The 27,974-nt window shown below is 35.4% G+C and overlaps 1 protein-coding gene across 1 annotated transcript in view; it reads right to left on the bottom strand.

The window, feature by feature from the left end:
* The window catches only part of MDGA2 (MAM domain containing glycosylphosphatidylinositol anchor 2), a 639,286-nt gene that overhangs the window by 378,828 nt on the left and 232,484 nt on the right, over positions 1-27,974 (bottom strand). Inside the window, 1 exon segment of the mRNA XM_031952914.1 lies at positions 2,338-2,487. Coding sequence (XP_031808774.1) covers positions 2,338-2,487 — 150 coding nt within the window.

Below are 27,974 nucleotides of genomic sequence, written 5' to 3'. Positions count from 1 at the left end.
GTCTCTCCCTGCCTGCACTGGTCTGTTCCTAGCCCCTCAGGACAAACTTTTCCTTGCGATCTTCCAGATTATTTTCGGCTGGTGAGTTGTTGTGCTTCTAATCTTCATGGGTTTCCCCCTTCTAGCGCAATTTTTGAGGCTGAATTTAATGTTGGTCGTGAAGGCATGAGAGGAGCTTAGAAAGTTGCATGTGCCTTCTCCACCATCTTGGCCTGTTATTATCATTATTAAATCATTATTATTATTAACTTTTCACTCAGGGGAATGAATAAATATTGTATCATTGAACTTCAGTGATAGGTTTAGGGGTAGAGTAAAACAAATGTACTTTTGAATACAGTCATTGAGGGAAATCTCTTTTTTCTTTACTTTTTGGTGGAAATGGATTTAGAATGCAGAAATGTTTTGTGTCGATTTAAAAAATAGAGAATTATTGCTATAGATATGGAATATACAGATATTTTTGGATAAGATCACTATATTATTAACTTTGCATCATTATTTTGTCTTTCATACAAAGTTTCTTTAGAAATGGAAATTGTATAAATGTCTGTTAATGTAATGTAAAAAACAAAATATAAAAACCCTTAAATACAAGCACAAGTCTTCTATTATATTGTCAATTCCCCTTGGAGAATTATATAACTTTAAAAGACCTTTTAATTTCAGTTTTCATCCCATTTTACTTTACCTTTTAGCATATTACATTTCTGTATTTTCATACCTTTATTATAGTTGCTGCTAAGTCTCATATTATCTGACTAACATGGAAACATGTTTAAAATGATTGTACATGTATAACTTAGATTGCTTGTTGTCTTGAGAAAGGGGGAGGAAAGGGAAGGAAGGAAAAAATTAGAATATAATTATTAAAATAAAATACTATTGAAAAGTTGTTTTTTTTTAAGTAAATTGCTCTCAGTAATGAATTGAACCAGCTATATCCAGCAAACAACTCTGGGAGATGACTATGAACCATTACATAGAATTACTAATCCCTCTATTTTTGTCCGCCTGCATTTTTGATTTCCTTCATAAGCTAGTAGTACACTATTTCAAAGTCTGATTCTTTCTGTATACCAAAATAACTATTAAGACATGTATACTTATATTGTATTTAATTTATACTTTAACATATTTAACATGTATTGGTCAACCTGCCATTAGGGGAGGGAATGGGGGGAAGGAGGGGAAAAAGTGGAACAAAAGGTTTCAATGCTGTAAAATTATCCATGCATATAACTTGTAATTAAAAAGCTATATTTAAAAAATAAAGTAAATTGCTTTGGTTTCCTAAGAGGCTGCATTATTTCAAGCATAAATAAATCAACCTCAATATCTGTGATGCAAAAAATATATATCTTATTGTGATCTTGATTATACTTCCCTGGTTATTGATGTTTTTCTTCCTGGATACTTAACAATATTCTTTCTTCATAATGAAAACTCTGGATTTTGGATATACTTCTGGACTTTTTAAATCTTAGGGTTTTGATTAGGAGATATGATGGATTGTTTATATATTCACATTGCCCTGTAATAGTTCTGGATTGTTTTTAATTGGAGTAAAGTATGTAAATTTTGGTTTAGTTATATTTTTCAGAGTCAATTTGTTCTTAATATCTCATCATTCAGTTTTCTAGGTTAGTTATTTTTTATAGTAAATATTCATAATGTTCAGGCATTTTTAAAAGTGTGTCCAATATTTTATGTTCTCCTGTGTTTTAAGATACAGGAATATCTTTAAGTTCTGGAATGAAAGCTTTGATATCTTTGCTACAGTTTAAAATATCGGCATTAAATAAAATTGATTCTTTATTGTCTTGCTGTTAGCAAAGTATCTAATACATTTAATACAGGTTTGTGATAGACTGCTTGCCGTGTCTTCAGTCTTCAGCTGGACAAATATTCTGTACTTGAATATATACGCATTCTTAAAATGTCATTCATAAAACCTTATCCCTTAATTAACTCCTCCTTAAGCCAGAAAAACTGAGCAAAACTCATTAGACTACCTAGCTCTGAGTTATGCAGATGACACTAGTCATATATTCATTTACCAGGATGCCATAAAGAACAATGAGGAGAGAGGTCACAGCAGGCAACTTGTTTTTCTCTTTTTGTGTCTTTCTTTGTCTATGTCTCTGTCTTTCTGACTGCCTGTCTCTCTGTCTCTGTTTTTCTCTTTCTCTCTCTTTTTCTTTCTTTCTTCTTCCCTTCTTTCCTCCTTCCCCTCAATCTATCACAGTATCTAGCAAAAAAGTAAATAAAAATATTAATGTTTAAAATTTAAATTAAGCTAAGCTTAATGTTTAATACACAGAAATAGTTCCATACCTGTTTTATTGGAGAGTTTAAACGACACCATCTTATCAGGAATATTACATACACTCCTCACTGAAGCAATACAGCTGTAATTAGCATAGTCCTGAGGTCGAAGATTCTTTAGCTTTAAGATTTTTGTTTCACCCTAGAAATACAGAAGATGTGATAACAAAGAACCTGTAATTAATTAGAAAGAACAAGACAATGATACGGTACTAATTCAGATTATTAAAATGCAAATACTAAATAATAACTCAGTTTTATTTTGATATTTTTATTTTTAGCAAATGTTTCCATTTCTTGGCAAAGAATATATTTTACAATATCATAAGTGCAATAACAAGTTTTCAGGACAAATCAAATGGATAAAATAAAAATTCTTAATGATTGTTATTAATATTGGTTTTCTAGGAGATAAAGTATATTTGAAGAATTTATGCAAATTTCCATGCAAAGAACAATATCTTATTCTTAAAAATGGAGACTGTTGAATTTATTTCATTAACTTTAATTTCAGAACAATATATCTGCTGCTTGTGATTTCCATGTCTTTTTATTATACTTTTTACCAAAATCTATATGAGTGCTGTTATCTTTTCAAAAAATGTTTAAGGCAGGGGAGGGCAGTGTAAACCAAGATGGCAGAGAGTAGACAGAGTTTTATCTGAACTCTTCATGGCATATCTCAGATCCACACCAGATCAAATCTCTGATTGAGTTCTGGAGTTATAGAACCCACAAATATTTAAAGCATAACATTTGTAGCAGAAGATATTTTGGAAGAACTACCGAAAAGGTCTCTTTCAACTGGGCATGGGGAAGGCCGCCAATTGCAGATGTAGTGCAGGGACTCAGGGTGGCATCAGCACACCAAGAAGTCTACATGGATGCTCTTAGCTCTTACCCAAAATACACCAGCTTTGGCTATGTTCCTGGTTCAGAAGCCAGTGGATCAGCAGATTAGCTGTGAAACATCCAACACAAATACAAAAGGCAAATAATAAGCCTCTGAACTCCAGAATAATGTGGGACATGGCCACACCCACCAAGTACAGGAAGGATATCTGTAGCATCAACCCAAAGCAGGGAAAAGACTCTGTCACACATACAGAAAATCTGGGACAATCCCCCCCTTACCCTAAGAGCAGATAACAACTTTTTTTTTTTTAAATGAGCAAAAAAGCAATAAAAACTCTGATCATAGACAGCTTTCATGGAGAAAGAGAACAGACCTCAAACTCTGAGGACACTAAGGCAAATCATCTCCAAATGAAGCCCCAAAGGATGATATGAGTTGGTTCCCATCTCACAAGGCTCTTTTCGAAGAATGCAAAAGGGATCTTAAAAGAGAGTTAGAAGAAAAATGGGGAAAAGAAATGAGAACCTTATAGGAGAGTTTAGTGAAGGAAACACAGAAATTAACTGAAGAAACTCCTTACAAAATAGATTTACTGAAATAGAAAAAGCATATAACTCCTTAAAAAGTAGATTTGACAAAATGGAAAAAGAAAACAACACCTTGAAAAACAGAATGTGTGAAATGGAAAAAGAAATCCATTGAATAAAACATCTCATTTAAAAGTTCAATTGGCCAAATGCAAAAGAATATAGAAAAGCTAACTGAAGAAAATAATTCACTAAAAATTATAATTGAACAAATGGAAGTGAATGATTCAATGAGACTTCAAGAATCAGTTAAACAAAACAAGAAAAATGAAAAAGCAAAAGAAAATGCAAAATATCTCATTAGAAAAAATAACTGACCTGGAAAATAGATCCAGGAGAGAAAATATAAGAATTATTGGACTTTCTGAAAACCATGATGGAAAAAAAAAGTCTACACATCATCTTTCAGGAAAACTGCACTGATGCCCTAGAATCAGAGGGCAAAATAGTCATTAAAAGAATTCACCAATCACCTTCTGAAAGAGATCCCAAAATGAAAACTTCAAGGAAAATCATAACTAAATTTCAGAATTATAGAACAAAAAGAAAATGTTGCAAGCAACCAGAAGGAAACAATTTAAATATCGAGGAACCATAACCAGGATTATCCAGGACCTAGAAGCTTCCAAAAGTAATGGATGGAAGGGCCTGGAATCCGATTTTCCAAAAGCCAAAAGAACTTGGATTGCAACCACGAATTAACTATGCAGCAAAATTAAACATTATTTTTCAGATGGACATTAAATGAAACAGTTGAATTCATTTATTTTTGATGAAAAGACCAGAGCTAAACAGGAAATTTGATCTTCAAATACAGAACTCAAGAGAAGCACAAAAAAAGTAAAAAAGAAAGAAAAAAAATAACTATTTCTTTTAAAAGTTAAAAAGCTTACAACCCTACAGGGGAAGATGATATCTTAATTCTTGAGACCTATATCTCTGTTATGGATATACTTAGAGGATGCAGGTATAATTTGATTTTATTGTAATGATATAAAAAAGAAACTATGAGTGAAAAGTGTACTGGAAGAAGAGAAAAATGGAAGTAAAATGGAGTAAATTACATCTCATGATGTAGCATAAAGAGGCAAAAAGATCAATTACAATTAAGGGAAAGAAAGTGGGATGAGCATTGTGTCCATCTTATTCTCATCAGATTTAGTTCAAAGAGAGAATATCAGACATATTTAGCTTCAAAGAGAAATAGTAAATACATCTTTTTCAGATCATGATGCAATAAAAATTACATATAATAAAGGGCTAGGAGAAAATAAAAAAATCATTAATTGTAAATTAATAATCTAGTCCTAAAGAATGAGTGAGTGAAACAACAATTGATAGAAATAATTGACATCATCCAAGAAAATGACAATAATGAGACAACATACAAAATTTTATAGAATGCAACCAAACCAGTTCTTAGGGGAAGTTTAGAGAATAATAAAAATAGAGAATAAGAAAATCAATGAATTGGGTATGCAAATAAAAAAGCTAGAAAAAGAACAAATTAAAAACCCTTAATTAAATACCAAATTTAAAAGTCTTAAAATAAAAGGAAAGATTAATAAAAACTGAAAGAAAAAATTATTGAATTAATAAACAAAAGTAAGACGGTTTTATGAAAAAAAAAACAAAATAGATAAACCTTTAGTAAATTTGATAAGAAAAAAGAAAGAAGAAAATCAAATTGTTAATATCAAAATAAAAAGGGAGAACTTTCCATTAATAAAGAGGAAATTAGAGCAATAATTATGAGTTCTTTACCTAATTATATGTCAATAAATCTGATAATCTAATTGAAATGGAGGAATACTTATGAAAATATAGATTGCCCAGATTAACAGGAGAGGAAATAAACTACGTAAATAATTACATTTTAGAAAAGAAGATAGAACAAGCTATTGAGCAGCTTCCTAAGAAAAAATTTCCAGGGCCAGATGGATTTACATGTGAATTCTACTAAACATTTAACAAACAATTAATTTCAATACTATTCAAACTATTTGGGAAAATAGGAAAAGAACTCCTAACAAATTCCTTTAATGATACAGATATGGTGCTGATATCTAAATCAGGTAAGAGGAAAACACGGAAAGAAAACTGTAGATTAATTTCCCTAATGAGTACTGATGAAAAAATCTTAAATAAAATATTAGCAAAGAGATTACAGCAAGTTATCCCCAGGATAATATAGTATGATCAAGTTGGATTTAGGAAAACTATTAGAATAATTGACTATATCAATAACAAAACTAACAAAAATCAGATTATCTCAATAAATGCAAAAAAAAAGCATTTGACAAAATCCAATACCCATTTCTATCAAAAACTCTAGAGAATATAGGAATAAATGGAGTTTTACTTAAAATGGTCAGTAGTATCTAAAACCATCAGCAAACATCATGTGTAGTGGGGATAAACTAGAACCATTCCCAGTAAGATGAAGGGTGAAACAAGTTTGTTCACTATCACCATTACTATTCAATATTTTATTAGAATTGTTAGTTTTGGCAATAAGAAAAGAAAAAGAGATTAACGTACTTAGAATAAGTAATAAGAGAACTAAATTATCACTCTTTGCAGATGATATGATGGTACACTTGGAGAATCCTTAAAAAAACTACTAGAAACAATTCACAACTTCAGTAAAGTTGCAGGATACAAAATAAATCCACATAAATCATCAGCATCTTTATATATTACCAACAAAGCCCAGCAGCAAGTGTTATGGGCCAGAACTCTGAAATAAGGATTCTTACAAGGTGTTAAGTCAGTCGACTTCGTAAATACAATGGTTATCTAGTTTAGTATAGTGCTTAATAACTCTCTAGTTCAGTACATGTACTTAGTGTCCTTAATATAGTTCTACAAATTCACACCTACACTGATGTAATTATAATAGAGTATATAACAGCCAACAGGGACTCAGAGACTAATTCATTCCATTGTCCACCTTTGAGGTGGCTGGAGGCTGAAGCACAAGCCTCAGACTCAGCCAGATTCATTCACTTCATCTCACACCACTGTGGTGACTGTCCTCCTGCACTTCCCCCACTAAGACCAAGGCTGGTCTGAAAGGTTCTTCAGAAAGCTGCCCAGTCCCAGGCAAGGAGACAATAAAGAATTTGGAATTTATCCCTGGCTATTCTTGTGGTGATTACTCTACTGAAAGGAAGGATGCTACAAGACCTCCAGAAAACCAACAAGAATACTACAAGCAAGAGATACAAGGAGAAATTCCATTTAAAAATAGTTGTAGATAGTATACAATATTTGGGAGTCTATCTGCTAAGGTAAAGTCAGGGATGATATGAACACAATTACTAAGCACTTTCTATACAAATAAAGTCCAGTCTAATAAATTGGAAAAATAACAAGTAATCAGGGGTAAGCCAAACTTGTATTAGAAAAATGAGAATACTATCTAAATTAATCTACTTACTCAGTATCATACTAATCAAACACCCAAGAAATTATTTTACAGAGCTAGGAAAAATATAACAAAGTTCATCTGGAAGAACAAAAGGTCAGGAATTTCAAGAGAATTAATGAAAGAAAATGCAAATGAAGTTGATCTAGTTGTACCAAACCTAAAACTAAACCAGACCAAAATCAAAACCATTTGGTATTGGCTAAGAAACAGAGTAGTTTATCATTGAAATAGGTTAGGGTCACAAGATACACTAGTCAGTGACTATACTAAGCTAGTGTTTGATAAATCCAAAGTCCCCAGCTTTTGGAATAAGAACTCATTATTTGACAAAAATTGCTGGAAAAATTGGAAATTAGTATGGCAGATATTAGGCATTGATCCACAACTAATACCCATGTACCAAGATAAAGTCAAAATAGATTCAAGAGTGATATTACAATCAAATTAGAAAAACAAGAATAGTTTACTTCTCAGATCTGTGGAGAAGGAAGGAATTTGTGGCCACAGAAGAACCAGAGTCCATTATTAAACAGAAAATGGATAATTTTGATTATATTAAATTAAAAAGTCTTTGTTCAAACAAAACCAATGCAGACAAGATTAGAAAGGAAACAATAAACTGGGGAAAAAAATTTACATTTGAAGGTTCTGATAAAAGCTTCACTTCTAAAATATATAAGAGAATTGACTCAAATTTATAAGAATTCAAGCCATTCTTTGATTCAGAAATCTTCAAAGGATATGAACAGACAATTTTCCCATGAAGAAATTTTAAAAACCATTTCTAGTCATATGAAAAAGTGCTCTAAATCACTTATTGATCAGAGAAATGAAAAGTAAGAAAACTCTGAAGTACCACTATATACCTCTTAGATTGACCAAGATGACAGGAAAAGATAATGATGAATGTTGGAGAGGATATGGGAAAAGTGGGACACCAACACATTGTTGGTAGAGTTGTGAACTAATTTAACCATTCTGAAGAGCAATTTGCCCAAAGAGGATCAAACTGTGTATACCCTTTGATCCAGCAGTGTTTCTACTGAGCTTATATCCAAAAGAGATCATAAAGGAAGGAAAGAAACCCACATATGCAAAAATGTCTGTGACAACCATTTTTGTAGTGGTAAGGAACTGGCAACTGAGTGTATGTCCATCAGTTGGGGAATGGTTGAATAAGTTATGGCATATGAATGTTATGGAATATTATTATTCTATAAGAAACAATCAGAAGGATGATTTCAGAAAGACCTGGAGAGACTTACATGAACTAATGCTAAGTGAAGTGAATAGAACCAGGAGATCATTGTACATGGTAACAGCAAGATTATATGATAATAAACTGTGGTGGGCATGGTTCTTTTCAACAATGAGATGATTCAAGCCAGTTCCAATGGTCTTGTGATGAAAAGAGTAATCTTTACCCAGAGAGAGAATTCTGGGGACTTAGTATGGAGCGCAATATAGTATTTTCACTCTTGTTATTGCTTGCTTGCATTTTGTTTTCTTTACCAACTTTTCCCTTTTTGATTGTTTTTTGTGCAACCTGATAATTGTGGAAATATGTATTAGAAGAATTACATATATTTAACATATAGTGGATTATTTGCCATTTAGGGGAGTAGGTGGGGAAGAGAGGAAAAAATAAGAAACAAAAGGTTTTGTAGAAGTAAATGTTGAAAATTATCTATGCCTATGTTTTGAAGATAAAAAGCTTTAATTAAAAAAAGAATACCTGAAATATCTTTAAAATTTTATTTACAAAATCAATAGGAAAGATTCTGGAAAGATGACAGAGTAGTTCAAAAACTTTCAATTCTCTAAATTTCTTTCACAAAAAAGAACATCCCCTCAGAGAAAATATAGAGCCATAGAAATAAACAAAGGTCAGGATGTCTTCTTAAGACAACTTAGGAAAACTTCGGGAAAGACTCCAAAAGCATTGGTTTGACCTAAGTGAAGTGCAAATATCTCCAACTCAACTCTGCAGAATTAACATACAAGTTCTGGGAGCAATTGAATTGAGAGTATGCCTCAGCCTCTGATACATTCACCTCACAGAGTGATATAGAAGATTGATTAGAAGACTGAAGGACCATTCACTCTTGAGTGATGGAAAGCAAAATTGTGCTGACTATATGTGTCCCCAAATGCTGCTGATGGGAGAAGAAACTAGCACACACAGAGTGTGCTTGAAAGCAGTGGTGGAATTACATTCAATTCCCAATCCCTATATTTATGCCCACCTGCATTTTTTATTTCCTTCACAAGCTAATTGTACAATATTTCAGAGTCTGATTCTTTTTGTACAGCAAAATAACAGTTTGGTCACGTATACTTATTGTGTATCTAATTTATATTTTAATATATTTAACATCTACTGGTCATCCTGCCATCTGGGGGAGGGGTGGGGGTAAGAGGTGAAAATTGGAACAAGAGGTTTGGCAATTGTTAATGCTGTAAAGTTACCCATACATATAACCTGTAAATAAAAGGCTATTAAATAAAAAAAAAAAAAAAAGAAAGCAGTGGTGGAGGCTCCCTGCTGGCTGTAGACAGTTGCAGGAGAACAGAGTTCCTGGTTTCAATTGCTAAACAGAGAGAACAGATGTAGTTTGTAGCCAAACACAATAGAGCCAGAGTGTTTATGGGACAGCATGGCTGGGAGCCCTACTTGTGGCTTAAGATAGAAAGGAAAGGTCAAAATTGCACCTTGGGACAGACTTCAAAATATTATAGAAAGACCTGATTATCATTCTCCACACCTCATCAAAAGAACTTAATTATATTAATAGCTGCTAAAAAAATAAATAAAAATGAAAATGAGTAAGCAAAGGGAAAAGAACCCAACCATATGTAAATTATGTACTATAAAAGAGTTGAGAAAAAGTTTTTACGGTGGAGAAGAATAGGGGAATGAAAGGAAGAGTGATTTAAAATTATTCTTGTCAGAACTGACTCAAAGATGGAATAATATACACACTCAATTGGGTATAGAAATCTATCTTACACAACAGGAAAATAGGAGAAGAAGGAAATACAAGGGTTGAGGGTAACAGAAGGGAGAACAGACAAAACATTTGAGGTGGGACAGGGTAAAAAGAGAGAGAAAAAATTTTGTGAAAATATTGTGAAAAATATTTTGAAGCAAGTTTCTCATTTCTCAAACATAAAGAGAACAGAGCTAAATTTATTAAAAATAAGAGCCATTCCCCAATTTAAAAATAATCAAAAGATATGAACAATTTTCACATGCAGTCTTCAAGCTATTTATAGCCATATAAAAATATTATTGATGGAAGAAATGTAAATTAAAACAATTCTGAAATGCTACCTCATACCTATTACATTAGCTAAGAGACCAGAAAAAGAAAGTTACTAATGTTGGAGGGAATGCAGGAAAAATAAGACAATCAATGCATTAATACATTGATAAAATTGTGAACTGATTCAATCACTATTTGAAACTATGTCCAAAGGACTTTAAAATCATACAATCCCTTTGTCCTAATTAGGCATATATTCCAAAAGAAATATTTTTTAAAATAAGGAAAAGGAAAAGGACTTAGATGTATGAAAATATTTATAGCAGTTCTTTTCTCAGAATAAAGAAATGGAAATTGAGGGAATGCCCATCAACTGGGGAGTGGCTAAATAAATTGTGATATGTGATTATGATGGAATACTATTATACTATAAAAAATGATAAGCATAATGTTTCCAGAAAAATCTGGAAAGATTCCCAGGGGCTCATGCAAAATGAAATGTACCATTAATTATTATTTTTTAAATAATTATAACTTTTTATTGACAGAACCCATGACAGGGTAATTTTTTACCTTATCCCTTGCACTTCTGTTCTGATTTTTCCCCTCCCTCCCTCCATCCCCTCCCCCAGATGGCAAGCAGTCCTCTACATGTTAAATATGTCACAGTATATCCTATATACAATATGTGTGTGCAGAACCAAACAGTTCTCTTGTTGCACAGGAAGAATTGGATTCAGAAGGTAAAAATAACCTGGGAAGAAAAACAAAAATGCAAACAGTTTACATTCATTTCCCAGTGTTCTTTCTTTGGGTGTAGCTGCTTCTGTCCATCATTGATCAGTTGAAACTGAGTTAGATCTTCTCTTTGTCAAAGAAATCCACTTTCATCAGAATACATCCTCATACAGTATCATTGTTGAGGTATATAATGATCTCCTGGTTCTGCTCATTTCACTTAGCATCAGTTCATGTAAGTCTCTCCAAGCCTCTCTGTATTCATCCTGCTGGTCAATTCTTACAGAATAATAATATTCCATAACATTCATATGCCACAATTTACCCAACCATTCTCCAATTGATGGGCATCCATTCATTTTCCAGTTTCTAGCCACCACAAAAAGGGCTGCCACAAACATTTTGGAACATACAGGTCCCTTTCCCTTCTTTAGTATCTCCTTGGGGTATAAGCCCTGTAATAGCACTGCGGGGTCAAAAGGTATGCACAGTTTGATAACTTTTTTGGGCATAATTCCAGATTGCTCTCCAGAATGGTTGGATTCGTTCACAACTCCACCAACAATCCATCAGTGTCTCAGGTTTCCCACATCCCCATTATTTATTAATTAATGGACCATAAAAATAAATGAGAAAGAAGATGAACAGAATCTTTGAAAAAGTTAGAGATGATAATCTGCCAGAGAGAAATTAAATGCTGATAGCCAGGGATATTGTTAGAATTCTTACAAAGTGATGTCAGTTGTCTAATTTTAGTAACCTGCTTAGCAGTTCTCTAGTTCAAAGTTCACACCTTTCACAAATTTAAGAGTTCACACATTAGCGTTTAAGATTCACAAGTCACAGCTCCCACAATTCCACTCTAGAGGAGTAGTCAACCTTTGAGTTCACACCTCTAAAAGAGCATATAAAAGGATCCACCTCAGTCAGGAGTCAGTTGAGGAGATTGAGAAGCCAGAAACTGCAGTCGGGCAGAAGTGGGGGATTAGGAAGAAGAGAGGTTGAAGCTGGAAGAGGCAAAGGACTGGCAGCAGGAGCTCTTGGAACCAAGGAGACAGATAGGCCTCTAAGAAAGCTAACCAGGCTATTTTGGAATAGACAATAAAGGACTAAACTTTTAACAGCTGGCTGGCTGCGTTTGAGGTGATTATTATACTCAACAGAAAGGAAGGCTGCCTCCAAAAGCCTGCAAGAAACCTGCTCCCAGAGAACAAGCATATTTTAGAAAAGAAGAGCATTACATTTTAGCACCCAAAGTGGGGCTGATAGGACCCTGATTCCAATGGGAAAGCCTCCAATCCTAATCTCAGTGGAAAAATCTCCTCAACCCAGAAATTAGGGTGAGTACAACAAAAAAACTTTGTTAAAGAGCTAAAGTAGAATTTCAGCTGAAATGGTACAGATATTTAGAAAATAACCTCATTGAAGGAAATGTTTAGAGAGCATTGTCAGGGTTATGAAAAGCCAAGATTTGATTATAATTTTGGAGCACATCACTGAACTTTTAGAAACTGTACAGTACATATTTCCTTGGTTCTCTATGGAAAAAGAATTGGATCTAAATGACTGGAAATTAATAGGAGAGGAACTTTGTCAATTCTTCAATAAAAATGGACCTGACTAAATTTCCAAAGGCACACTTAATACATATAATTTAATGCAACTATCTTTAGGAAATTATATAAGTGTTAAAATAAGGAAAAAGAAGAAGCAGGAGGGGGAGGTGCCAACTAAATTAGGTGAAAAGAGTGAAGAATCAGATAAGAATTCACAACTGGAGGAATTAGATCATTCTCAATTCTCTGACCTACTTCCCTCTTTCATGGGTGGAGGGAGAAGGAGGAGGGGGAGAGGTAATAATGCAATCAGAACCATCTATTAAGGACCCTTTGACAAAATTAGAAAAGGCATTAATTAAGGCAAAAAATGAAGGACAGGATGTATCTGATTTTATAAATGCATACCCTGTGATTAAAGAGATTGACCTTTTGATTTGAAAAAAAATCAAGGATTTGAAAAAGGGTTGCACTCTTTATGGGTCTACATTTTCTTATGTTAAGATGTTACTAGATATGTTGTCTTATGAAATCTTAACCTCGAGTGATTGAAAATCTATAGCAAGGACATGTTTAGAACCTGGACAAAACTTGTTGTGGCTTTCACAGTATCATGAATTATGTAGGATTCAACCCCAATTATTTCATTGGCAAACAGGAGTTAATATACAAATCACTTTTGACCAACTAGATGGTGAAGGTCAGAATGGAGAGAATTCAGAAGAGATTACTTACCTCACAACAGCTTATGAGCAGATAGCAACTGCGGCTACAAAAGGTGGGGGTTCTCTCCCCAGACAGAAAGATGGAGGTAAAGTCTTCACAGAAATAGAGCAAGGTGCCAATGAACCTTTTGCTGATTTTGTGGGACGTTTGCAAACAACTGTCATAAGAACCATTGGAGAAAATTCAGCTACAGAAATAATGACCAGACATTTGGCTAAGGAAAATGCCAATGAGGTTTGCAAAAGAATTATATGGGGACCACACAAAGATACTCCTTTAGAGGAGATCATAAGACACTGTGCTACAGTGGGCACAAATGCTTGTTATACCCAGACTATGATGAACATGGGAAGACAGGGTCCCTCTTGGCAAGGGCGTTCTAGAAAAACTCTTCAATGCTTTCAATGTGTAAATAGGATATCTGAGAGCCCAATGCAGATATGGAGATAGAGTGAGAAGACAGAGTGAGAGAAAACCCCAAACCCCATGTCCAAAATGCCACAAAGGTTTCCACTGGACTTCAGACTGTAGATTGATCCAGGGAAATGAGAGGCAGGGCCCAGCTCCAAGATATTATACAAAAGACAAATGGGGCAGGATGGCAGCTGGGTTTAGATCCAGAGAGTCTTTAGAAGGTCAGGACTTTGATGTGATCAATCAGTCTAAAAGTAATCACATGGCAGAAAGGGATTACATGATTAACCAGCAAAAAAGCAATCAGATAGCAGAAAAGGATTACAAGTGGGGAGAATACAGACTTTTTAACCCAATAGGGCAGTGTCCAATGCAAACTCCTCCAATGTAATTGCCAGATGATGATGAGAAATTCCAAAAGTGGTAAATAGAAGGGAATTAGATAGGTTAACTGTCTGGGAGAGAGGGTTTGCTTGTGTTCCTACAGATAGAGAAGGAAAAAGATGGAGAAGGAAATAGATGGGTGGAAATGAGTACCTGCAGAGAGACAGAAAAGGAGAAAAACCTCAAAACAAAGGAGAAGATTTAAGAAACATCTGACATTGAAATAGCATGGCTAACATAAGATGAGACTGTTGCAGTATTTGAAAACCAGCAGGAATCATTGGATTCATTGAGATGAAAAATTGTTGATAAAGACTGTTACAGGACTTGAAAACCATCAGGAATCATTGGCTTCCCTAACACAAAATGAGATTATTGCAGGACTTCAAAGCTTGCAGGAATTATTGGATTTCTGGCACATGAATTAATGGACAATAGATTTCATTTCCTCATTTCTAGGACTTATGGACATGTATAAATTCTTCATGTTGATTCATGTTATTTGTTTCATCACTACTAGTCTGTGTTATGTTGCTATGTGCTTATGTAATTTATGTAATTATGTGTAATAACTCCCATATTGATGGATTTATGTAACGTGTTTCAAGTGAGCCCCTTCAGAAACCCACTTATCTGATTTGATTTCCCATTTCCTTTGATGTTTTCATCTCCCTTCCTGAGAAGTCAGGGAGGGTGTGACCACCTCCTTTTTATGGTGTTTTCACTTCTTTTTTGAGCAATCAGGGAAGGTGTGATCACCTTCTTTTTTGGGGTTCTTACCTATTTCAGAAGTCAGGGAGGTCATGACCACTTTATGTTAGAAAGTGGGAGATGTTGGGATTCTTACAAAGTGATAAGTCAGTTGTCTAATTTTAGCATCGTGCTTAGCAGTTCTCTAGTTCAGAGTTCACACCTTTCACAACTTTAAGAGTTCACACATAAGTTCAAACATTAGCGTCTGAGATTCACAAGTCACACCTCCCACAATCCCACTCTCAGCGGAGGAGTCAACCTTTGAGTTCACACCTCTAAAAGAGCATATAAAAGGACACGCCTCAGTCAGAAGTCAGTTGAGGAGACTGAGAAGCCAGAGACTGCTGTCGAGCAGAAGTAGGAGATTCAGAAGAGAAGAAGAGGCAAAGGACTGGCAACAGGAGCTCTTGGAACCAAGGAGACAGGTAGGCCTCTAAGAAAACTAACTGGGCTATTTTGGAAGAGACAATAAAGGACTGAACTTTTAACAGCTGGCTGCATTGAGATGATTATTATACTGAACAGAAAGGAAGGCTGCCTCCAGAAGTTCCCCAAGAAACCTGCTCCGAGAGAATATTATATATTTTAGTGAAGAGAACATTACAGGGTATCCTTTTTTTTTCAGTTATACATGGTGTCTTCATAAAATTTGAATTCATATTAGGGCAAAAAACCTCACCACCAAATACAAAAAAGCAGAAATTTTAAATGCACCTCATAGACAGCAATGTAATAAAAATTATAATCAGTAAAAGCTTATAGAAGCATAGATTAAAATAAATTGAAATCTGAATAATGATTATTTTTTAAATGGTTAAAGAACAAATTGTAGAAATAATCAGTTGAATAAAGGGAATGACTGCAATGAAACATTATACAAATTTGTTTTTAAATAATCAAAGCAGTATTCAGGGGAAAATTTATCTTTGCCCAGGGCCATGTCTCTGCTGCATGACTAGACTTGATATTCCTAATTAACTAAGATTCACTCAATCTTCCCACACTCAGACTACTGATTCCACACACTCATTCAGCGAGCTAAAAGTATTTGTAGCTCCTGCTGAGGCTCTGGTCAAACACAGTTAAGCCCAGGGTTCCCCATTTGGTGTTTCTTCAGAGCTAGCCTGGAGGTGGTTGCACTTCACACTGGTTAATCCCTAATCTGTTCTTTCAATAAAGTTTTTCATTTTCAAAACATATGATTAAATAATTTTCAACATTCACCTTTGCAAAACCTTGTGTTCCAATTTTTTCCCTTCCTTCTCTCAACCTTTGTGGAGTATGGGCTCACTTCCTGGAGGGCCTCAGGGTCAGCCAGAGTCAGGATAAATTAAAGACCTTGGTCTTTAAGGGGAGAAGTGAAGAAGGCAAACAAGCAAAATCCTGGATTCGGAATCCAGTTACCAGTCTCTCTTCTCCTCATCCTGCAGTCAAGTGCCTCTTTGGCCCTTCTCCCTCTGCCCTCCAATTCTTGCTTATGATTATCTTAACACCAAACATTCAGCAAGCATCTTAGACTATAGTTCATATCCTAAAGTCATGAGAAGAGCCATTTATCCAAACATATGCTAATAAGTCATTGTCTCACATCTAACAGGTAATTGGCCTTAAGTGCTTTGTTGTTTGATTCAAGCATACCTTTTTGGAGTTTCAGCTCTCTACGTCTCTCACTTTCTTTTCTTTTAGAGCACAGGTGGTCATGCCCTTCCTGACTTCTCAGGCAGGTGAGAACCCCAAAAAGGAGGTGATCATGCCCTCCCTGACTTCTCAGGTAAAGAGGTGAAAACACCAAAAAGGAGGGGTGATGTTGGTAGTTTTCTTCTTTAAAATATAATAATTTTCTCTGGGAGAGAGGGTTTCTTGGGGAGGTTTTCTGGAGGCAGTTTTAGTTTCAGTTACAATCACCCAAAAAATACAGCCACTTGATAAAAGTTCAGATCTTTTATTATGTCCTTCAATATAGCCCGGTTAGCTCAGAGGCCTATCCCTGCTTGGTTCTAAGAGTTCTACCCAAATGTCTCCAAATCCAAAGGTTTGTCCTTCCGACTCCAGCCAGCACCAAGGTAGAAGATACAATGAATCTCTCTCGCCTCAAAGATAGGGCCTGTGGGTTTCCTTGAAGAAGGCTCCTCTCTGACCCCTGGGAATGCTCCCAAATAACTCTCTCGGTGGGTCACTGGAGCTGTATTTATGCTACTTCTCCGAGAGTGGGATTGTGGGATATCTCCCAGCATGCTCTCTGGCCCTAAGAACTTCAAGGGAGGTGTGAATTCAGATATCTCTTTCTAAACCCTGAAATCTCCCAAACATGTGAACTCCAATGAGTACCTAAATATTTCTTGCTTCTATGAGCTCTCTAAAGGTGTGAACACAAGCATCATTTCTATCAGTTGTACTTAGTACTTTGTTTCAAGTTCTGGCCCAAAATATCTCGTCTAAGATCAAATCAATCATTTTGAACCATGCTAAATTAGATAATTATTGTCTCTATCAACTCTAATGGCTTAACACTTTGTAAAGATTCCAACAGGGTGATCTCCCCCCAACTTCTCAGGAAGGGAGATAAAAGCACTAAAAAGAAGATGATCACACCCTCCTGACTCCTCAGGAATAGAGATGAAAAACACCAAAGGGAAGTGGGGAATCAAGCCAAATATTGTTAGTGGGTTTCTGGGCTAAAGGGTCTTACTAGAAACAGGTATATAAAAATCCATCAGCATGGGAGATATTACACAAGCACATAGCAATAAAGTACAGGCTAGTAGTGATAACTCTTCCAACAGCCGGTGAAGACTCAATGTGGTGTAACAATCACGAATTGTACATGCAAGTAGTAATATAATAAACAATATGAATCAACATGGTATTGTAAAAGATTTCCAGAAGTCCTAGAAGGAGGGTATGTAAATAACAATCACACATATGTCTACTTCCGCAACAAAGAGATAGTCCAAAACCAATCTATTGTCCATTACTTCATGTGTCAGGGAATCCAATGATCCCTGCAAGTTTTTGAAGTCCTGCAACAGTCTTTTTATTTGTTAGAGAATCCAATGATGCCTGCAAATTTTGAAGTCCTGCATCAGTCACATGATCTGTCAGGGAATCCAATGATTCCTGAGGGTTTTGAAGTAATTCATTAGTCTCATTAACAATTTTTGATGTCCAATTGACAATTGCCATAACTGCCATGCTCTCTCAGTGGCGGGTACAGTCAGCAATGGAACCACCCGATGTTTCTTGGGTCTTTTCCTTTGTTTCAAAGATCTGCTCCATCTCGCTCCAATGGACAAGATGAATATAGCTCATTGGCACCCATCTGATTCCTTCTCCATCTGTAGAGATACAAGCAAACCCTCTCCCCCAAGCATTTAACCTATCTGGTCCCTTCCATTCACCACTTTCAGGATCTCTCCACATCACCTGGTAATTATCTAAAGATAGTAGAGCTGCTCGCACTGTACACTACCCTTCTGGTGGGTTATAAAACCTGTCTGCTGGAGCCAGTGCATCTTTATCAAAAATCAAGAAGTTAATTGTACAAAGAGCTAAATTTGGAAGTTCTCTAGTGTTACCTGTGACTCCCCCTTTCTTTTCTTTTTGGAGGAGTGTCTTGATGTCTCTTTTTCTCCTCTCTACTATTGCCTGTCCTTGAGAATTAAAGGGTAAGCCAATTGTGTGTAAACTCTTATACTGTGCACAAAAGTGTGCAAAATGTTTAAAAGTATATGCAGGACCATTATCTGTTTTTATTGCTTGTGGCACATGCATAATTGCAAATGCCTGTATAAGGAATTCAGTGACCACTCGGGCTATCTCTTTTCTGCTGGTATTGCAAAAAGTGAATCCTGAAAAGATGTCTACTACAACATGGATAAAAGACAGACTCCCAAAAGATTTATAATGGGTCACATCAATTTACCAAATTTCATTGGGTCTCAAACCATGAGGGTTCTTCCCTGGAGGGAGTGTAGGAACATGGAAAGGAAGGCAAGCTGTGCAGGCTTTTACTATGCTCCTAGCTTCCTTCCTTGTTACTCCAAATTGTAAATGTAAAGCCCGAGCAGCCTGATGATATTTAGAATGAGATTCTTGGACTTCCTGAAATAAAGGAGTATTGGCTAACATGGTTAGAAGGCTATCTGCCTTTGAATTACCATCAAAAATACCACCTGGAAGTCCACTATGAGTGTGGACATGCAAGATATAAATCTTACCTTGGATGCATTCTCATTTTTTCATGAAGTTCCTTAAAGAGCTGATATATATTAGAAGCTACAAATTTTATTAGGGCTGTGGCAATTTTTGTACCACACCCACTCAATAGGCCAAATCAGATATTATATTTATATCTCCTGGATAATAAGATCTAGAATAATTGCATACAATTCATTCTGCTGAGTGGACTGAAAAGGAGTGCTGACTACTCTTTTTATAGTTAAGTCACAAGAGTAAACAGCACAAATGTTATGTTTGGATGCATCTGTAAAGATAGTTGGTCTTTTAAGGGGAACTTTGGAAATCTTTTCTTCAAGAATCTATGGCCAATTATGTAATAGTCTGGTTATCTTTAATGGAGACCCGTGTGTAAAATTTGGAGCCGTGGCCAATAAAATTTGCCACTCTGGGATGGTTTCACAGCATACATTAATTTGTGCATTGGTATAAAAGATGTATATCTTGTCAGGTGTTATCCCAGATAGTTGTACTGCTCATTTAATGGCCCTTAAAAGATTTTAGCCACAAGTACTGGGTAAGAAGTAAGGCTTTCTTCTGATTGTGCTGGGAGGTTCACCCACTTGATCAAACTGTGTCCTTGATTAAGGACTGCTCTGGGTGCCTCTTTTATAGCAAAAACTGATATGTCCAAGAGTTTTTGAGTGACTCAGCTACATTGGATAAAGCCAGTTCAACTTCTCTCAAAGCCTTTTGAGCTTCTTTTGTAGCTGGCATAGTGAGTTTAAAGCACTGTCTCCCCTTAAAATGTCATATAATGGTTGCAATTCATAGGTAGTCAAGCCTAACACTGGATGCATCCATTGGATATCTCCTATCAATTTCTGAAAGTCATTTAAAGTGTTTAGCTTCTCTGGTCTTAACAAAAGTTTTTGTACTGTAAGCACCTTAGGCTATACTCATATCCTAAATATTGAAAAGGAGCATATCTTTTAATTTTTTTCTGGAGCTATATGCAATTTGTAGTTCCTCAGTGTTTCTATGGTCTTTTGTGTACATGTTTCTAACATTTGCTTCTTAGGTGCATACCCCAAGATATAATCCATGTAATGTAATTACATTACTTTTGGAAATGCTTTTCTTACTGGAGTAAGAGCAGCAACAACATACATTTGACACATAGTAGGGTTATTTTTCATTCCTTTGACAAAACTGTCCATTCATATCTTTTATAAGGCTCAGCTAAGTTAACACTGGGCACTGAAAAGACAAACCTTTTCATATCCTCCTTATCTAGAGGGATAGAATAAAAACAATCCTTAATGTCTATAACCCAAAGAGGCCATTCTCTAGGAGATTGAGTAGGAGATGCAAATCCAGGCTGAAGAGTTCCCATAGTTTCCATTTGTTCGTTTACTTTTCTTTAATCAGTCAACATCCTCCATTTTCCAGATTTCTTTCTTACAACAAATACATGGGAAAGCCAAGGATTTAGAGAAGGCTATAAATGTCCTTGGTCATGTTGCTCCTGTACTATATCTTTTTTTAAATTTTTTAAATTTTATTTTATTTTATTTTTTTATTTTTATTTAATAGCCTTTTATTTACAGGTTATATGCATGGGTAACTTTACAGCATTAACAATTGCCAAACCTCTTGTTCATTTTTCACCTCTTACCCCCACCCTCCTCAGATGGCAGGATAACCAGTAGATGTTAAATATATTAAAATATAAATTAGATACACAATAAGTATACATGACCAAACCGTTATTTTGCTGTACAAAAAGAATCAGACTCTGAAATATTGTACAATTAGCTTGTGAAGGAAATCAAAAATGCAGGTGGGCATAAATATAGGGATTGGGAATTCATTGTAATGGTTTTTAGTCATCTCCCAGAGTTCTTTTTCTGGGCGTAGCTGGTTCAGTTCATTACTGCTCCATTGGAAATGATTTGGTTGATCTCGTTGCTAAGGATGGCCAGGTCCATCAGAACTGGTCATCATATAGTATTGTTGTTGAAGTATATAATGATCTCCTGGTCTTGCTCATTTCACTCAGCATCAGTTCGTGTAAGTCTCTCCAGGCCTTTCTGAAATCATCCTGTTGGTCATTTCTTAGAGAACAATAATATTCCATAATATTTATATACCACAATTTATTCAGCCATTCTCCAACTGATGGGCATCCATTCAGTTTACAGTTTCTAGCCACTACAAAAAGGGCTGCCACAAACATTCGTGCACATACATGTCCCTTTCCCTTCTTTATGATCTCTTTGGGATATAAGCCCAGTAGTAACACTGCTGGATCAAAGCTCCTGTACTATATCTAACAAGTCCTGAATTTTATCACTATCTCAGGGCCATTGTTCTATCCACACTGGTATATCAGTTTTCTATTGGATAGGAATAGGTGAGAGTATTGGCAAGTCTTCAACAGCAGCCCTGCCTTAAATACAGAAGTACTAATTTGTAATACTAACTGTTGTAAAATGTCTCTTCCTCATAGATTGATTGGGGATTTTTCAACTATAAAAGGAATAAAAACTCCTGTTTCACCTTCAAATATCCCTCTCAAAGGGGTAGCACTAACTTCAGCTGCTATTGATCCTCCTGCACCAGACAGGTAAGTGTTTGCCTTTGGCCAGTGACTGGGCTAGTTGGCCCCTCTAATGACTGCACGATCTGCACCTGTGTCTACCAGTCTTTCTAATGGTATGCCATTTATATAGATAGGGAGCATAGGTCGGTCAGCTGTCACAGCTGCAGTCCAATATATGCCTGGATTTTGTTGCTTGGAGTCAGAATCTGGGCAACTATCACCAGATTGCTTATTAGGAGTCTGTATCAGTAAACCTGATGCTACTCTTTCTCCTGGTTGATAAGTCACACATTGTCTACCTGTATTAATAACTGGGATATTATCTACACATTCCCCAGTTTCCCACATCAGTGCATGGATGGACAATGTTTTATAAGTGCTCTCAGGAGGTGATGGTCAGGCCTACTGTGCCTGGAAGCAAGGGATCCATAGGCTGGAGAGAAACAGATTTCACCTCTCCTGGGGGTATCTCAGTTGTCCCAGCTGCATACAACTCTATTTTCACCAATTGTAATTCCTTTCTCCCATCAGGTTGCTTCCTGGCTGATTGATTATGTAATCCCTTTCTCCCATCAGATTGCCTCTTCCCTGACTGATCATGTTGGAGTACTGAACTTTTAAAGACTCTCTGTGTGTGTAGCACCAGCTGTCATCATGCCCCAAATATTTTTTGTTTAGAGCCCTAGGGCTGGGCCCCCCCCATCCCATTCCCCTGAATCAGTCTACATTCTGATGCCTAATGGAAGCTTCTGTTGCATTTTGGACATGGGGTTTTGGGTCTTGTTCTCCACTCTATTTTCTCACTCTGTTTCTATGCCAACAATGAGCTTTCAGATCCCTACTTTACCACATTGAAAGCATTGACAAGTCTCTCTGGAAGTCCCTTGCCAAAAGGGACCCTGTCTTCCCATATTCGGATCTTGTGGAAACTGCATCATAGCCTGGCTATAAAAGGTATTTGTGCCCACTGTGGCACAGTGTCTTATGATTTCCTTTAAAGGAGCATCCTTGCATAGTCCTAGTATAATTCTTCTACAAACCTCATTAGTATTTTCTTTAGCAAGTTGCCTTATCATAATTTCTGTTGCTGCATTTTCATCAAGAGTTCATATGACAGCTGTCTGCAGATGTCCCACAAAATCAGCAAAGGGTTCATTTGGACCTTGTGCTATTTCATGAAGGCTTCTCCTCTGTTCTGTTAACCTGGAATAAATCCCCATGCTTTGATAACAGCAGCAATTTGCTCATATGCTGCTATGGGGTAATTAATCTGTGCTGAAGTGTCTGCATAAGAATCTACACCTTTTAGTTGATCACAGGTGATTTGTATATTAACTCCAATTTGCCTATTTCATTGGGCTTGTATCCTACATAGTTCACTATACTCTGAAAGCCACAACAAATTTTGTCCAGTTTCTAAACATGTTCTTGCTATAGATTTCTAGTCACTAGAGGTTAAAATTTCATAAGCCAAATTCTGTAATAACATCTTAACATAAGATGATGTAGCTCCATAAGGAGTGCATTTCTATTCTAAAATCAGCTGTATTCTGCCCTTCCTCTTTGGCTTTAAGTAGTACCTTTTGCAATCGGGTCATATGAGGAGGTTAGGTGCTCCTTACCAATGTGCAATGATAGCATTGCTCCTCCCACTCCTTCTCCTCCCTCCATCCAGGAAGGTAAAGTTGCTGGGGGAGGGTCAAGAGTCTGCTTGGGTGTAGGCTGGAATGTGAGAGTGAGAATCAGAACGATTTTCAAGTTCACTTCACTCCTTATGCCCTCTGGGGATATTTCCATTACCCTCTCCAATCTCTTCCACTTTCTCCTCACTCTTCCTCATCTGCCTGTTCTTAAAACTTTTCTTTTTTCTGGAACTTGCAGGATTCTTTAAGGCCAATTGTATTATGCTGTGTATATATAGAATGTTTCCTTAGAAATTGAATCAGGACCTTTATCATTGTACATATTTGATCTCCTACTAGTTTCCAATTATCTGCCTCTATTTCTTCCTTGAAGAACCAAGGGGACCTGCATTCTATGCATCCAAGAGTCCACCAATCTGCTCCTACAAGCAAACCTTGCCTCTTTATCAACCTAAGTATACTTTCTATATAGCTCCCATGGGGTGGGAGTGAGGTGGGAGTGTGGGAGAATCTTTTCCTAATATCTGCCCCATTTCAGCTAGAAAATGAGAGTTACTAGTTTAGCTCTTAACTAAGTTCTCTGTCTATTTCCTGGTCACAAAGATTTCTTCAGTGAAATTAGGGTCCTTAGTCCACACATTGGGTGCCAAATGTAGAGTACAGGCTTGCTCCCTGGAGGGCTTCAGGGTCAACCAGAGTCGGGATAAATTAAAGGCATTGGTAAGCAAAATCCTGGATTCTGGAGTCCAGAGTCACCAGCCTCTCTTCTCTTTAGCCTGTAGCCAAGTGATTCTCTAGCCCATCTCCTTCTGCCCTCCAATCCTTGCCTATGATTATTTTAGCACCAAACATTCAGCAAGCACCAACAGTGAGAAGAGCCATTTATCCAAACATATGCTAATAGAGTCATTGTCTCACAGTGAATAGGTAATTAGCTTTAAGTGCTCGGTTGTCTCATTCAAGCACACCTTTTTGGAGTTTCAGCCCTCTACAACCCCCTTCCCTAGATGACAAGTAATCCAGTATATGTTAAACATGTTCTTCTATACATGCTTCCAAAATTATCATGTTGCCATGCTGCCCAAGAAAAATCAAATCAAAAAAGGAAAATAATGAGAAATAAAACAAAATTCAAGCTGTTTGCTTGAACAAAGAAAGTGAAAGTACTATGTTGTGATCCACACTTAGCCCACAGTCCTCTCTTTGTATGTAGATGGCTCTCTTCATCATAAGATCATTGGAACTGGCCTAAATCATCTCATTGTTGAAAAGAGCCATGTCCATCAGAAAATCTTATTTTTGCCATGTATAATGATCTTCTGGTTCTGCTCATTTCACTTACCATCAGTTCATATAAGTCTTTCCAGGCCTCTCTGATATCATCTTGAACCAATAATATTCCATAACATTCATATATTATAACTGATTCAGCCGTTTTCCCCCTGATGTGCATCCACTCAGTTTTCAATCCTTTGCCATTACAAAAAGAGCTGCTACAAACATTTTTGTACATGTGGGTTTCTTTCCCTCCTTTATGATCTCTTAAAGATACAGGCCCATTAGAGACATTGATGGATCAAAGGGTATTCACAGTTTGATAGCCCTTTGGTATAGTTCCAAATTGGCTGCATCTGTTCAGATTTCAACCAGCAATGTATTAATGTCCCAGTTTTCCTACATCCCCTCCAACATTCATCATTATCTTTTCCTGTCATCTTGGTCAATCTGAGAGGTGTGTAGTAGTACCTCAGAGTTGTCTTAGTTTGCATTCCTCTGATCAATAAGTGTTTTAGAGCACCTTTCCTATGACTAGAAATGGTTTCAATGTTTTTCATGTGAAAATTGTCTGTTCATATCCTTTGAAGATTTCTGAATTAGAGAATGGCTTGAATTCTTATAAATTTAAGTCAATTCTCTTATATATTTTAGAAATGAGGCCTTTATCAGAATCCTTGAATGTAAAAATTTGTCCCAATTAATTACTTGCCTTCTAACCTTGTCAGTGTTCAGAAAACAGAAAGAGAATCACAATTGACAAAATGGATACTTTTGATTACATGAAATTAATTTTTTGGTATAAACATAGCTAATGCAGCCAAAATTAGAAGTTAAGCAAGAGTCTAGGATGGGGGAAAATGAAAGTTATGACATATTTCTCAGATAAAGCCTCATTTCTTAATTACATAAGAAACTAGTCAAATTTCTTTTTTTAAGAAAGTCATTTTTCAATTGACAAATGCTCAAAGGATATGAAAAGGCAATTTTCAAAAGAAGAAATCAAAGCTGTCAATAGTCACATGAGGAACAGCTAGGCAGTGGAATGAATAGAGCACTGACTCTGGCGTATAAAAACCTGAGTTCAAATCCATCCTCAGGCACTTGACACTTACTAACTCCAAATGCTTACACACACACACACACACACACACACACAAAGTTACATGAAAAAATCTTTAGAGAAATGCAAAATAAATCAACCCTGAAATATCACCTTACACTTATCAGATTGGCTAAGAAAATGAAATATGCTGGGTAATAAAAAAGAATTGTAAAACAAAAGCACTGTTGGCAGATCTCTGAACTGATCCATCCTTTCTGGAGAGCAATTTGGAACTATGTTCAAAGAACTATAAAATCTGTGCATACCCTTTGACCCAGTAATACCACTATTTGGTCTATTTTCCAAATTTTTTTAAAATGAAAAAGACCTATACATGCAAAAAATATTTGCTGTAATTTTTGTGGTGGCAAAGTATTCTAAATTGAGGGTCTATCTATCGATTTAGGAATGACTGAAGACGATAGAATACTACTGTTGTATAACAAATGATGAAAAGGATAGTGTCAGCATACCCAGAAAAACTTAAATGAACTGATACAAAGTGAAGTAGAACTGATAACAAAACACAGTATATTGCAATAATAATCAACTTCAGAAAATGTTGCTACTCTGATAAAAATTAATTACTCAAGACAATTCCCAAAGAACCCTTCAGAGAGAAAAAAATGAACTGAACTAAAATGATGCTACATGGAAATATGTTTTACAGATATAACATGTATAACAGATATCACATTAATTTCTTTGTCAAAGACAGAGAATTCTGGGAGACGGGTAGAAATTTGGGGTTCAAATTTTTAAATAATGAATATGAAAATGTTTATACATAATTGAGAACTAAATAACAGAAATTAAATAAAATAAAAAAGAAATTCAGAATAATCAATAAATATTATGACAGAAATAAGGGACTGAATACCAAAAATTATGAAAAAATTTTACCTAAATTGATGTAGAACGAAGAAGTAGAGATAAGACAACAATATTTATTATTAGTTTTTAGTTAATTAATCATGACCAACTCTCCGTGTTCTATTTGGAATTTTCTTGTCAAAGATATTGAAGTAGTTGCCATTTTCTGACTCATTTTACTGATGAGAAAACTGAGGCAAATGGGGTTAAGTGACTTGTCCAGGGCTAGAGAGCTAGTAAGTGTCTAATGTCAATATGCAGAATGATTATAATAATGTACATAGAAAGAACAAGCAAAAAAATTTTTAAAGTGAATATTGAAAAAATATAAACAACAAGCATTGTTCTATAGAAGAGACATGAAAAGACAACCTTTTGAAGAGGTGGGACCATTACAAGTATTGGACACTTGTATAAATTTTGAGAGTTTTATCATATGCTGACTCTATCCCCTTTTTTGTCTTTAAAAATATTGTTTATTATATGAGATATCTTTTATGAAACAGGAGGAGGAAAATAATACATTGAAAAATGATTTTGATAAGACATCTCATTTAAAACTTATTTTAAAACATTTTAATTAAAAATGAAAACTGAAACACTATATCAAGTAATTTTTAAAATGTTTCAATAACTGAAAGCCATGACCAAAAAGAACAACAAAACTTAAATACTATATTTCAAAAAATCATGAAAAAAAAAGCTGCCTAGATTTATTAAAATCAGAAAGGAAAGCTAAAATCCAAAGAATACACTAGTGACCTCCAGAAAGAAACCTCAAAAGAAAATACCTAAAAAATTCCAAAATTGAGGATTCATGACTAAGAAAAATACTGAAAATCATAAAAAAAAAATAGAGTTTATGTCAAGAAGTCAATCCAGATTGCATAAGAATTAGCAGCTTCAAATTTATAAGAAAAGGAAACAGAATACAATTTTGCAAAAAGCAAAAGCTATAGACTTAAAACCAAAAATAATTTACCCAAAATGATTTTCCCTTCTACCAAATCCTGATAGTAATGTCTGGGGCAAGAGAATAGTGAGCAGAAATTTTGAAAGAAAAATAAAAAATTCAAGGAAAACATAAATCAGAAGGAACTACAGAAAGAAGAATTCATATTTTCATTGAGGAGAAATGGTATAAATGTACTCTCAGAACATTAATTTTATTAAGGGATCAGAGAGAAAGTTGATTTAATGTGTTTTGATAATAACAAAAAAGAAAAGAAAAGAAAGGGGAAAAAGTAATACACTAC

The sequence above is a fragment of the Sarcophilus harrisii genome, chromosome 2 (genome assembly GCF_902635505.1).
Source record: "Sarcophilus harrisii chromosome 2, mSarHar1.11, whole genome shotgun sequence".
Classification (NCBI taxonomy): domain Eukaryota; kingdom Metazoa; phylum Chordata; class Mammalia; order Dasyuromorphia; family Dasyuridae; genus Sarcophilus; species Sarcophilus harrisii.
The sequence above is the reverse complement of the archived record's forward strand: the minus strand, read 5'-3'. Positions and strand labels throughout refer to the sequence as shown.